This window comes from Pongo pygmaeus, chromosome 9 (assembly GCF_028885625.2).
Source record: "Pongo pygmaeus isolate AG05252 chromosome 9, NHGRI_mPonPyg2-v2.0_pri, whole genome shotgun sequence".
NCBI classification, from domain to species: domain Eukaryota; kingdom Metazoa; phylum Chordata; class Mammalia; order Primates; family Hominidae; genus Pongo; species Pongo pygmaeus.
The window spans coordinates 13,117,239-13,131,758 of record NC_072382.2 but is presented as its reverse complement, the minus strand read 5'-3'; the positions used below and the strand labels follow the sequence as shown (position 1 = coordinate 13,131,758).

Below are 14,520 nucleotides of genomic sequence, written 5' to 3'. Positions count from 1 at the left end.
TAAGATCTCGCTCTTAATAATGAGCAATCAAGGATTATTAGACAACTAAGGAGAACCTCTACCTTAAGAGAGACCAAACCCAGTAAGCAGAGAAAAAGCAACTTGCAGGAAACAGAGACTCTGTAGGAAAAAGAAGAAGAGGAGGTGAAGAGGAGGAGGAGGAGAAGGAAGGCAAGGAGGAGGAAGAAGGAGAGGCATTAATAACCTCAGGATGAGAAAAGAAGGTATTGCATTCATGAAATAATAACCTGATTCTATGAAAGTAAACATTCACAGAACAACAAAAACTACTGGAAAATAATATATTTTTTAAAAGCATGATGGTAGAAATGAAAACAACGAGTAAGGTTGGAAGACACAGTTGAGGGAATATCCCTCAGAAAGAAAGAAATGGAAAATAGTGAAAAGATTAGAAAAGTAGAGAATCAATTTAGGAGATTCAATGTCTGAATAAAGAAGCAACAGAAGAAAATGAAGGGGGTAGGCCGGGCGCGGTGGCTCAAGCCTGTAATCCCAGTACTTTGGGAGGCCGAGGCGGGCGGATCACGAGGTCAGGAGATCGAGACCATCCTGGCTAACACGATGAAACCCCGTCTCTACTAAAAATACAAAAAATTAGCTGGGTGTGGTGGCGGGTGCCTATAGTCCCAGCTACTCGGGAGGCTGAGGCAGAAGAATGGCGTGAACCCGGGAGGCGGAGCTTGCAGTGAGCCGAGATCTCACCACTGCACTCCAGCCTGGGTGACAAAGCGAGACTCTGTCTCAAAAAAAAAAAGAAAAAAGAAAAAGAAAATTAAGGGGGTAAAGCATCAAATAAATAATTCAAGATTATTTCCCAAAACTGAAGTATATGAGTTTTCAAATTGAAAAAGGCCACCTTAGCTGGACATGGTGGCTCACATCTGTAATCCCAGCACTTTGGGATTCTGGTTTTTAAAAAAATTAGTGTTATACTGTAAGATTTTTTATTTGCTTATATCAGTCTTCAAAAACATCCACTTTAATAGTTCATTCATTCAGCAGTTATTTGTTTGGTATTTCTTTGCCTGACAGTCACTCTTCCAGGCACTGGGTGTACAGCAATGAGCAAAACAAGGCCCTGCCCTATGAGGTTTACATTCTAAGCTTTATAGGGCTTACAATATAATAAAAGACATTACAAAGAAATAGAAGACATAAATAAAAGAGAAAACAAAGACATAAATAGAGAATAGTGATAAAATCTTCTAGAACTTTTTTAACTCAACATTATGTCCAAGACATACCTTATTTTATGTAACTATAGTTCATTCATTTTTTTTTTTTTGAGACGGAGTCTCGCTCTATCGCCCAGGCTGGAGTGCAGTGGCACAACCTCAGTTCACTGCAACCTCTGCCTCTGGGTTCAAGCAATTCTCCTGCCTCAGCCTCCTGAGTAGCTAGGATTACAGGCTTGCGCTAACCATGCCCAGCTAATTTTTGTATTTTTAGTTGAGATGGGGTTTCACCATGTTGGCCAGGCTGGTCTCAAACTCCTGACCTTGTGATCTGCCTGCCTCAGCCTCCCAAAGTGCTGGGATTACAGGCGTGAGCCACCATGCCTGGCCAGTTCATTCATTTTTATTGCTGTATAATATTCCATGATAGGACCATAACTGTGGTAGGATAAAAATGGCCTCTCAAAGATATTGAATCCTAATCTTTGAAAACTGTAAATGTTACCTTATATGAAAACAGAGTCTGTAAAGATGTGATTAAGTTAAGGACCGTGAGATGGGGAGATTATTCCAAATTATTGGAGTAGACCCTAAATGCAATCACATGTATCCTCATAAGAGGGAGGCAGAAAGAGATCTGACACAGACAAAAGAGGAAAAGGCACAAGATGGAGGAATGATGTGGCCAAAAGCCAAGGAGTGCTGGCAGCCACCAGGAGCTGAAAGAGACAAGAAATGGTTTCTCACTTGGAGCCTCCAGAGGGAGCATAGATCTACTGACATCTTGCTTTAGGCCCAGTAATACTGATTTTGGACATCCTGGCCTCCAGAATGGTGAGAAAATAAGTTTCTGTTGTTTAGAGTCACATAGTTTGTGATAATTTGTTACAATTATCATTAAAAAAAGTAATGCAGATTTTGGAACCAAGAGTGGAGTGCTGCTGTAACCAAAACCTAAAAATGTGGAGGTAGCTTTGGAATTGGGTAATGAGTAGAGATGAAGAATTTTGGGGAGCATGACAGAAAAAGCCTAGGTTTTCTTGAACAGATTGTTAGTAGAAATATGGATATTGGCTGGGTGTGGTGGCTCACACCAACATGGCAAAACCCTGTCTCTACTAAAAATACAAAAATTAGCTGGGCATAGTGGTGTGTGGCCTGTAGTCCTAGCTACTAGGGAGGCTGAGGCAGGAGAATCACTTGAACCCAAGAGGTGCAGGTGGCAGTGAGCCAAGATCACGCCACTGCACCCCAGCCTGGGTAACAGAGCAAGACCTTGTCTCAAAAAAAAAAAAAAAAAAAAAAAAGAAAAGAAAAGAAAAAGAAAGATGGATATTAAGGCTCTACCAGTGAGGAGTCAGAACAAAATGAATAAAATGTTACTAGAAACTGAAGGAGATGAGATCCCTGTTCTATAGAGGTAGAAAGTCTAGCTATACTTTGTCCTACAGTTGCATGGAAAGCAGAATTTGTGAGTGATGCACTTGAATATTTAGTAGAGATGATTTCCAAGCAAAAGAGATGGGATCTTCTTTTGTCATCCAGGTTGGAGTGCAGTGGCACAATCCTAGCTCACTGCATCCTCAAACTCCTGGGCTCAAGTGATCCTCCTACCTCAGCCTCCCAAAATGCTGGAATTACAAGTGTGAGCCACTGTGTCTGGCCTGAGTAAATATATACATACACACACACATATACACATATGTGTGTGTGTGTGTGTGTGTATGTATATATATATATATTCTATGCCTAAAGAAAAGGATCAGATTTCAGTGCAAATGGTATAGTAGAAAACTTCAAAAGTCCCTAAGGGCTTTGAAAATCTCCTACATAGTCCAGGGAATAGAGGTGCACATGCGTGCCTAGGGCGGGGTGCATGCTCAGAAAGGACCTGAAGGGGTCCTAAATTCCCACCTCTACCTGATCTTCAGGCTCTCTGTAAGCAGAAGACAAAGGTTAAGGCACAGTTGTAAATTGCCTGGCTTAGAGTTGAAGGTATGTGCCAACACACATACAGAGCCCATCTGCAAAGACTGGAAGATTTTTATCACTGTTCTAGGTATTTAAGAAAATCTCTGTCAAGTGATTAGCTGATCACTAACCAATGAAACAAAGACTTTAGTGGCTATACACAAGAAAAAATACAGACCTTACAAAATTAGTTCAGAAAAGTCACCAAAAAACAAAACAAAACAAAACAAAAACAACCCAACAAGTACTACAAGCCTCAATAACAAACTCTGGGGTACTGGGGGATTTCAGATTTGATTTCCAGAGTTGCTACATTTAAATATTAAAAATGTCCAGTTTCAAACAAAAATTATGACACATTCAAAGAAACAAGAGAGCATAGTTTATGTGTGGGGAAAAATAAATTAATAGAAACTGTTAGGTCAGGCACGGTGACTCACGCTTGTAATCTCAGCACTTTGGGAGGCCATGAATCATGAGGTCAGGGGTTCAAGACCAGCCTGGCCAAGATGCTGAAACCCCATCTCTACTAAAAATACAAAAATTAGCTGGGCATGGTGGCACGCATCTGTAATCCCAGCTACTTGGGACGCTGAGGCAGGAGAATCGCTTGAACCTGTGTGGCAGAGGTTGCAGTGAGCTGAGATTGAGCCACTGCACTCCAGCCTGGGTGACAGAGCAAGACTCTGTCTCAAAAAAAAAAAAAAAAGGAAATGGTTTCTGAGGAAGCACAGACATTAGACTTTATAGATAGACTTTAAAAACAACTATTTTATTGTATTAATTAATTAATTTTTTTTGAGATGGAGTCTTGTTTTGTCACCCAGGCTGGAGTGCAGGGGCACTATCTCAGCTAACTGCAACTCCCACCTCCCAGGTTCAAGTGACTCTACTGCCTCAGCCTCCCAAATAGCTGGGATTATAGGCACCTATCACTATGCCTGGCTAATTTTTGTATTTTTAGTAGAGATGGGGTTTCACTATGTTGGCCAGGCTGGTCTCAAACTCCTGGCCTCAGGTGATCCACCTACCTTGGCCTCCCAAAGTGCTGGGATTACAGGAGTGAGCCGCCACACCTGGCCTAAATCAACTATTTTAAATCTATTCAAAACCTAAAGGAAACCATGAGAACTATATCTCACTAAATATAGAGTATAAATAAAGATAAATTATAAAAAGAAAACAAACGGAAATCCTGGAGTTTTAGGTATAAGCCAAGAGGAACATTTAAAAAAAAAAGAAAAAAGAGAAAAAGAAATTCTGGAGTTGAAGAGTATAATAACTGAAATAAAAATTCGCTAGAGGAGCTCAATATAGATTAGAGCAGGCAAAAGAAACAATCAGCACACTTGAAGATAAGTCCATTGAGATTAACAATCTGAGAAACAAGAATGGAGAAAAACAAATGGAGTTTAAGAGACCCATGGAATACCATCAAGCATAACAACATATGCATAATGAAAGTCCCAGATGGAGAGGAGGCAGAGAAAGAAGAAGACAGAATATTTGAAGAAATAATGGCCCAAAACTTCCAAAATGTAATGGAAGACTCAGTCTTCACATTCAATAAGCCTAATGAATCCCAAGTAGGATAAACACAAAGAGATCAAAACCAAGATACATTAGAATCAAACTATTGAAAGACAAAGATAAAAAGAGAATCTTGATTTTTGTTGTTGTTGTTGTCGTTTTGAGACAGAATCTCACTTTGTTGCCCAGGCTGGAGCGCAGTGGCACGATCTCAGCTCACTGTAACATCTGCCTCCTCCATGCCTGACTAATTTTTGTATATTTAGTGGAGACGGAGTTTTGCCATGTTGACCAAGCTGGTCTCAAACTCCTTACCTTAAGTGATCCACCCACCTCGACCTCCCAAAGTGCTGGGATCACAGGCTTAAGCCACCATTCCCTGCCTGAAGAGAGAATCTTGAAAACAACAAGAGAAAAGTGACTCATCACATATAAGCTAATCTCAATAAGATTAACAGTTTATTTCTCATCAGAAACCATGGGGGCCAGATAGTGGGATGATAATATTCAGAAAATGCTGAAACAAACAAACAAAAGAGGATTAAGATTTCTATATCTATCTATATATAACTAAGATTTCTATATCTGGCAAAGCTATCCTTTAGGAAAAAAAGGAGAACTCAAGACATCTTCAGATAAACTAAAGTTGAGAGAGTTTGTCACTAGTAGACCTGCCCTATAAGAGATGCTAAAGGGAGCTGTTCAGGTTGCTACTAAAGGACACTAGATAGCAACTCAAAACCACATGAAGAAATAAAGAACAACATTAAAATAAATACATTTAGGTAAATATACATAGATAAATATAAAACTTAGTATTACTGTATTTTTAGTTTAAACTCCTCTTTTTTCCCTTATATAATTTAAATACATCTACAATAACCATAAATCTATGTTGATGGGCATGCAAGCCATAAAAATGTAATTTCTGACAATAAAAACATGAAAGGTAGGGGATGAAGCTGTAGAGGTGCAAAGATTTTGTATGCTATTGAAACTAAGTTGGTATTAATTAGAATTAGATTGTTAAATATTATTATTTAAATTTTTTGTTGTAGTTGCTGTTTTTGAGACCAGGTCTTGCTCTGTTGCTTGGGCTGGAGTGCAGTGTTGCGATTATGGCTCACTGCAGCCATGAACTCCTGGACTCAAGTGATCCTCCCACCTCAGCCTCTGAGTAGCTGGGACTACAGGTGCACATCACCACATCTGGCTAATTTTGGGGGGGGGTGTGCGGCTAGATATGGGGTCTTTCTTTATTACCCAGGCCGGTCTCAAACTCCTGACCTTAAGCAATCCTCCTACCTCAGCCTCCCAAAGTGGTAGGGCTTGAGCCACCCTGCCCAGCCAAATTGTTCAATATCCCAGACAACCACTAAGAAAATAACTAAAAGAAAAGAAAAGAAGGGAATCAAAAGAAAAAAAGAGGATCAAAATGGGGCACTAGAAAATATTTAACACGATAGAAGGCAATAATGAAGGAATTGAGGAACAAAAAAACAAAAATATATAATGCATATAAAAAATAGCAAAATGGGAATAAATCCTTATCAGTAATTACATTAACTGTAAATGGATTGAATTATCCAATTGAAAGGCAGAGATTAGTAGAATTGATTTTTTTTTAAAAAAACATGATCCAGTGCTCACTTCAGCAATACATACACTAAAATTGGAATGATACAGAGAAGATCAGCGTGGCCCCTGCGCAAGGTTGACATGCAAATTTGTGAAGATTTCCATTATAAAATAAAAAAATAAAAAAACCCCCACATTATCCAACTATATATGCTGTCTACAAGAGCTTCCCTTTAGCTCAAATGACCCAAATTGTTGAAAGTGAAAGGATGGAAGATATTCCAGGCTAGGGGCAGTGACTCACACCTGTAATTCCAGCCCTTTGGTAGGCTGAAGTGGGAGGATTTCTTGAGGCCAGGAGTTCAAGACCAGCCTGGGCAACAAAGTTATGCTATCTACTAAAAAAAAACACCTGGTATGGTGGCACACACCTGTAGTTCCCAGCTACTTAGGAACCTAAGGTGGGAGGATGGATCCCTTCGGCCCAGGAGTTTGAGGCTGCAGCCACTGCACTCCAGCTTGAGTGACAAGGGACTCTGTATCTAAATTTATATATTCCATGAAAACTAACAAGAAGAGGGCTGGAGTGGATATCCTAATATTATAAAAAATAGACCTTAAGGCAAAAATTGTTACAAAGGACAAAGAGAAACATTTTGTAATGATAAAAGACTCAATTCATCAAGAAGATATAACAATTGTATATTTCACCTAACAGCAGAGTCCTCAAAGTATTTGAAGCAAAAATGGACAGAATTCAAAGCAGAAACAGGCCAGCAAGAATAGCTGGAAATATCGGCCGAGCACAGTGGCTCACCCTTCTAATCCCAGCACTTTGGGAGGCTGAGGTGGGCAGATCACCTGAGGTCAGGAATTTGAGACCAGCCTGTCCAACATAGTAAAACCCTGTCTCTACTAAACATACAAAATTTAGCTGGGCATGGCCGTGCGTGCCTGTAATCCCAGCTACTTGGGAGGCTGAGGCAGGAGGATGGCTTGAACCTGGGAGGCGGAGGTTGCAGTGAGCCAAGATCATGCTACTGCACTCCAGCCTGGTGACAGAGCAAGACTCTGTCTCAAAAAATAAAAAAAAGTAAAAAAAAAAAAATAAACAAAATAGAAAGAATAGTTGGAAACGTCAATACTTCACTTTCAATAATGGCTAGAACTACACACTAGATAAGGACATAGAAGACTTGAACAGTGCTAACTCTACCCAACCATAGCAGAATATACATTCTTCTCAAAGTATACATAAAACATTCCCCAGGATAGACCATATGTTAGACCACAAAATAAGTCTTAATAAATTTTAAAGGATTGAAATCATACAAATTATCTTTCTGACCACAAGGGAATGAAATTAGAAATAACAGAATTAAAAGTGAAAAATTCACAAATATGTGGGAATTAAGCAACACACTCTTAACTGCCCCATGGATCAAAGAAAAAAATCACAAGAGAAATTAGATGAGATGAATAAAAATGAAAATACAGCGTACCAAAACTTATCGAATACAGCAAAAGCAGTACTCAAAGGGAAATTTATAGCTGTAAAAACCTACATCAAAGAGAAGAAAGATCTTCAATTAATAACCTAAACTGCCAATTTAAGGAACTAGAAAAAGTAGAATAAACTAAACCCAAAACAAGCAAAAGAAAGTAAAGAATAAAAATTAAGAGTGGAGATAAATGAAATAGAAAAGAGAAAAACAACAGAAAGAATCAATGAAAACAAAAGTTGATTCTCCAAAAAGATCAAGAAAATTGATGAAACTTTAGACTGACCAAAAAAAAAAAAGAAGACTCAAATTACTAAAGTTAGGAATAAGGCTGGGGTGGCTCACGCCTGTAATCTGAGCACTTTTGGAGGCCAATGCGGGGGAATTGCTTGAGCTCAGGAGTTCAAGACCAACTTGGGCAACATAGGGAAACCTTGTCTCTGCTAAAAATAAAATATTAAAAAATTAGCCAGGTGTGGTGGCACATGTCTGTAGTCACAGTTATTCGAGAGGCTGAGGCAGGAGGATTACTTGAGCCCAGGATATTGAGGGTGCAGTGAACTATGATCTTGCCACTGCACTCCAGCCTGGGCAACAGAGTGAGACCCTGTCTCAAAAAAAAAAAAGGAATGAAAGTAGAAAAATTACTACTAGCTGGACATAGTGTCTCGTGCCTGTAGTCCTAGCTACTGGGGAGGTTGAGGCAGGAGGATTGCCTTGAGCCCAGGAGTTCAAAGCTGCAGTGAGCTATGATCGTACCACTTCTCTCCATCCTGGGTGATAGAGCAAGATGCTGTCTCTAAAGTAAATACATAGGCCGGGCGCAGTGGCTCACGCCTGTAATCCCAGCACTTTGGGAAGCCGAGGCTGGCAGATCACCTGAGGTCGGGAGTTCGAGACCAGCCTGACCAACATGGAGAAACCCTGTCTCCACTAAAAATACAAAATTAGCCGAGCATACTGGTGCATGCCTGTAATCCCAGCTACCCAGGAGGCTGAGGCAGGAGAATCACTTGAACCTGGGAGGTGGAGGTTGCGGTGAGCCGAGATCATGCCATTGCATTCCAGCCTGGGCAACCAAGAGTGAAACTCCGTCTCAAAAAAAAAAAAAAAAAGTAAATACATAAATGAATGAATAAAAATTAAAAATAAAAATGTGGCCAGGCATAGTGGTTATGCCTGTAATCCTGGCATTTTGGGAGGCCAAGGCGAGAGGATTCCTTGAGCCCAGGAGTTCGAGACCAGCCTGGGCAAGATGGTGAGACTCTATCTCTACAAAAAGTTTAAAAGTTAGGCTGGGCGTGGTGGCTCACGCCTGTAATCCCAGCACTTTGGGAGGATGAGGTGGGCGGATCACTTGTCAGGGGTTTGAGACCAGCCTGGGCAACGTGGTGAAACCTTGTCTCTACCAAAAATACAAAAATTAGTGGGGCATGGTGGCACTTACCTATAGTCCCAGCTACTCAGGAGGCTGAGGCAGGAGAATGGCTTGAACCCGGGAGGTGGAGGTTGCAGTGAGCCGAGAATGCACCACTGCACTCCAGCCTGGGCAACACAGTAAGATTCCATCTCAAAAAAAAAAAAAGTAAAAATTAGCCAGGCACTGTGGCACGTGCCTGTAATCCCAGCTACTTGGGAGGCTGAGGCGGGAGGCTCCCTTTAGCCTAAGAATTCAAGGTGGCAGTGAGCTATGATCACACAGCTGCACTCCAGCCTGGGTGATAAAGTGAGATTCTGTTTCTATAAATAAATAAATAAATAATAAAATAAATAAAACATTTTAAAAAGAAAAACTACTACCAACCTTACAGATACAGAAAGAATTATAGAAGAACACTATGAAAAATTGTATGACAACAAATTAGATAACCTAGATTAAATGAACAAATGCCTAGAAACCAAAACTTCCTCAAGAAGAAACAGAAAACCTGAATAGACCTCAAACACAAGATTGAATCAGTAATCAAAAAACTTCCAATAGAGAAACGATTAGGAGCAAATAAAGAATAAACGCCAATCCTCAAACTGTTCCAAAAAATAGAGAAGAATATACTTCATAACCCATTCTCTCGTGCCAGTATTATCCTAAAACTAAAGCCAGACAATATCTCACAAGGAAAGAAATATACAGACCAGGCCAGGCGCGGTGGCCTGTAATCCCAGCACTTTGGGAGGCTGAGGCGGGTGTATCACGAGGTCAGGAGATCGAGACCATCCTGGCTAACGTGGTGAAACCCCATCTCTACTAAAAATACAAAAAATTAGCCAGGTGTGGTGGTGGGCACCTGTAGTCCCAGCTACTCGGGAAGCTGAGGCAGGAGAATGGCGTAAACCCGGGAGGCGGAGCTTGCAGTGAGCCGAGATGGCACCACTGCACTCCAGCCTGGGCAGCAGAGCAAGACTCTGTCTCAAAAAAAAAAAAGAAGAAGAAGGAATATACGGACCAATATCCCTTATGAATATAGATGCAAATATCCTCAACCAAATACTAGCAAATCCAATCCAGCAACGTGTTAAAAAGATTATACATCGTGTCCATGTGGGATTTATCATGGGAATGCAAGCAAGGTAGTTGAACATATGAAAATCAGTGTAAAGGCCAGGCACGGTGGCTCATGCCTGTAATCTTAGCACTTTGTGAGGCCTAGGCGGGCAGATCACTTGAGGTCAGAAGTTCGAGACCAGCCTGGCCAACATGGAGAAACCCCGCCTCTACTAAAAATACAAAAATTAGCCAGGCATGGTGGCGTGCACCTGTAATCCCAACTACTTGGGAGGCTGAGGCAGGAGAATCGCTTGAAACCAGAAGGTGGAGGTTGCAGTGAGCCATGATCGCACCATGGCACTCCAGCCTAGGCAACAAGAGCGAAACTCCGTCTCAAAACAAACAAACAAACAGACAAACAAAAAACACCGGAGCTCAAACAATTCTCCCTACTTGACCGCCCCAAATGCTGGGATGACATGCATGAACCACTGCACCTGGCAAACTGTGACATGATCTTATATGTAGTAAACCCTAAAGAATCCGCACAAAAACTATTACAGCTAGTAAAGAAATTCAGCAAAGTTACAGGATACAAGATTAATATACAAAAATCAGCCGTATCTCTATACATTAGCAATAAACAATCTGAAAATAAAATTAAGAAAATAATGCCATTTACAAAATGGAATTTTATTCTTATTAAAAAGAATAAGAGACTTAGGAATATTTCTAACCAAGAAGATGCAAGACTTGTACACTGAAAACCCTACGACAGTGGTGAATGAAACTAAAGAAGACCTAAATAAATGAAAAGACATCCTATGTTCATGGATTGGAAGACTTGATATTGTAAAGATGACTAAGTGATCTACAGACTCAGTGTAATCTCCATCAAAATTCCAACTGCGTTTTTTGCAGAAATGGGCAAGGCGATCCTAAAATTCACATGGAATTGCAATGGACCCCAAATAGCTAAAACCATCTTGAAAAAGAACAAAGTTGGAGAACTTACACTTCCTGGTTTCGAAATTTCTACGTAACTACATAATTAAAACAATGCAATATTGAAGTGACATATAGCGCAATAGAATAGAATTGATAGTCCAGAAATAAACCCATATATGTATTATCAATTGATTTTCAACATGTATGCCAAGACAAGTCAATAGGAAAGAATATGCTTTTTAACAAATATACATGGACACCTGGATAGCTACATGCAAAAGAAGAAAGTTGGACCTTTACCTCAAATGATATATAAAAATTAACTCAAAATAGGTCAAATTCCTAAATGTAAGAACTAAAGTGATAAAATTTTTAGAAGAAAACATAGGGGTAAATCTTCATGACCTTGGATTTGACAGGGTCAAAATTTATCTAAACTAAAATTTTAATGTTTAAAATTCAAAATGAATTTAAAACTTTTATGCATCAAGGAACCTCTTCAAGAAAGTAAAAAAGATGATCTACAGAATGGGAGAAAATATTTGTAAATCACATGCTTGATAATGGTCTAGTATCCAGAATATATAAATAATTCTAACAACTCAACAACAAGAAGGCAAACAATCCAACTGAAAAAATGGGCAAAAGACTTGGATAGACATTTCTCCAATGAGGATAAACAAATAGCCAATAAGCACATGAGAAGATGCTTAACATCGTTTGCCATCTGGGAAATGAGAATCAAAACCACAATGAGATACCACTGCACATCTACTAGGATGGCTTTAGCATCAATAAATATGTAAACGCTACATACATAAGTGGAAGAGGTGAATTTTACGGGACACGGATTGCACCTCAATATTAAAATTATAAAAAAAAGACTGGAAGGAAATACATCAAAATGATAAACTTGTTTGGGAGTTTGTTTTGTTTTGTTTTGTTTTAAACTGCTCTGTAGTTTCCTAATTGTTTATAACAAGCATTTAGTCCTTTTGAAGTGTAAGCGATAATCTCAAATCTCTCATAATTGTATAAAGCAGGCATACATGAATCTTCCTCTCCTCCCTCCGTCCCTCCTTCAAAATGAATTAAAAACTTTTGTGCATCAAGGAACCTCCTCAACAAAGTAAAAAAGACGACCTACAGATTGGGGTCCTCCCTCCCTTCTTCCCTTCCTTCCCTTCCTTCCCTTCCTTCCTTTCTTTCCCTTCCTTCCCTCCTTCCTTCCTTCCTTTGTTGAGACAGGGTCTTGCTCTGTCACCCAGTCTGGACTGCAGTTCTGAGCTGGTGTGATCATAGCTCACTGCAGCCTCAAACTCCTGGGCTCAAGCAATCTTCCGACCTCAGCCTCCCAAAATGCAGGGATTATATGTGTGAGCCACTGCACCAGGGCAGATTCTGCATTGGAAACAAGCTTCCAAATGATGTAACTGGGCCCCAGACCTCAGTTTGAGAAGCCAGGTTCTAGAAGTCAGCAGCAGGAAGAAATGGACAGATTAAGCAAATCAGCAAAGCAGAGGGACCACAGAAAAAAGGACGATGCTCCCGGGCCCCTCCCCCGGGACATATTTACACTAAAAATTATTCACTTTTCTATCTGAAGTTTTTATTTGCCCGACTGTCCTGTAGTTGTTTTGTCAGGATGTCATCTAATGTTTGTTTTTGTTTTTGACACGGAGTTTCGCTCTTGTCAACCAGGCTGGAGTACAATGGTGCGATCTTGGCTCACTGCAACCTCTGTCTCCCGGGTTCAAGTGATTCTCCTGCCTCAGCCTCTTCGAGTAGCTGGGATTACAGGCATGCGCCACCATGCCTGGCTAATTATTTTTGTATTTTTAGTAGAGATGGGATTTCTCCATGTTGGCCAGGCTGGTCTTGAATTCCTGACCTCAGGTGATTCACCCGCCTCAGCCTCCCAAAGTGCTGGGATTACAGGCAGGAGCCACCACGCCTGGCGTGGCCTGGCCTGTAGTTTTATTTGCTAAGTCTGGTAGCCCTAGCATGGGTGGAGACGGCTGTAGCTGTGGAAGCCCAACCAGCCCGCATCTGAGGCAGGGAAAGGCAGCTAAGGCAGCCTGCTGTCAGCCCATTGACCTGAAAGATAGTGGCCAAATGTGGCTTACTCCTCATCCAGCCTACCCTTGTGCCGTCCTCCCCCACATCCATCCACCATGATAGATGGATGACCCTTCTTCCCCAGGGGTTGTTTTGATGATTAGATGACATTTCTAAAGAGCGCTTAGTGCACTGCCTGACACCTGGTAAGTGGTCAAGATGTTTCTACTATTCTTTCCCTCTCACGTAGCCACCGCAGCGCTAAGCACGGTCGGTCAGCATTCAGTGCTCGTCGTGGAAGCGAACCACAGGAGCATCCTGGAGCAGCGGGGAGATGCTGCACTCACCTAGACAGGCAGCCTACTGTGACTTCAGGCAAGTCATTTTCCTTCTCTATACTTCAGTTTCTTTGTCTGCAAAATGAGCAGCTGGACGAGAAACTTACCATTCTTTCACAGCACATCAAACTCAACATGCCCATTTGAGCTGAAGACACTGAGGCTACTCACTGGGTGTGAACCTTTGACAGCATCCAGGCCCTGCACAGTTGTCTAGGAGAAGCCTGACCCATGATGTCCTTTCCGCTACTCACCTGCTACAAGCCCCAGTTCTGAGCTGGAGGGATGGGGGTGGGTGGAAGGTGGATAGTGGTCAGTGCCTCACCTGGCCGGCTGCAGCCTGGCAGAGTCCATGGGGGACCTCACAGCACAGTGGATCCTCTTGCCTCGTGTCTCTAGTTGGTCCAGCTCTGGTCTATTCCATGCTATTCCGTTGTCATGGGCAGGACTGGGTTTGATGAAGTTGGACCTAGGTGTATCCCAGCCTCTCCTGCCTTTCCTGGTTTCTGTCGTCTTTCTGTGGTGCCCAGGGCTTATGTTTCCATCTCTTTGAATGTTGAGTTTACTCCGCCCTTCAGGGATCAGGGCTGGCTGAGCTCAGGGTGGAGGTGCTGTTGTCTGTCTGGCTTCTGGGCCCTGGACTGGCAGTGTCCCCCAGCACCCCGTCCAGCTATGCCAAGCCCCCTCCTTTTCTTTCTTGGCCTCTGCCCTATTTGTTCTGTGACTGGCCCAAGAGAGGGGTGTGGGCTGGCAGGTGTCCCACATAAAGCCTGGAGGCAGCATCCAGGCCTGGCTGACTTACCCCGGGGCCCCCTGCCCACTGCCCCCAGCCAAGCTGGGTCTCCTTCTTCCTGCCCAGCTGAGGCAGGGCCTAGAAGGGCACCGTGGCAGGCCCTCTGTGATGCTCCTGTTGC

The 14,520-nt window shown here is 41.8% G+C and overlaps 1 protein-coding gene and 1 non-coding gene across 8 annotated transcripts in view; one reads left to right on the top strand and one right to left on the bottom strand.

The window, feature by feature from the left end:
- Window positions 1-14,515, bottom strand: part of RAB3IL1 (RAB3A interacting protein like 1) — a 49,031-nt gene extending 34,516 nt beyond the window's left edge. For 2 of the 7 annotated variants that reach the window (XM_063671784.1, XM_054438242.1), the window contains exon 1: window positions 13,932-14,506. In XM_063671784.1, coding sequence (XP_063527854.1) covers window positions 13,932-13,960 — 29 coding nt within the window. In that variant the 5' untranslated portion in view covers window positions 13,961-14,506. Of the gene's footprint in view, window positions 1-13,931 lie in introns of all 7 variants that reach the window. The other 5 variants (XM_063671780.1, XM_054438245.1, XM_054438235.1 and 2 more) reach the window with 4 other exon arrangements.
- LOC129009084 (U6 spliceosomal RNA) lies at window positions 6,340-6,446 on the top strand. The gene has a single exon (XR_008492629.1). It is a non-coding gene; the product is annotated as a U6 spliceosomal RNA (small nuclear RNA).
- Window positions 14,516-14,520: the final 5 nt, after the last annotated feature.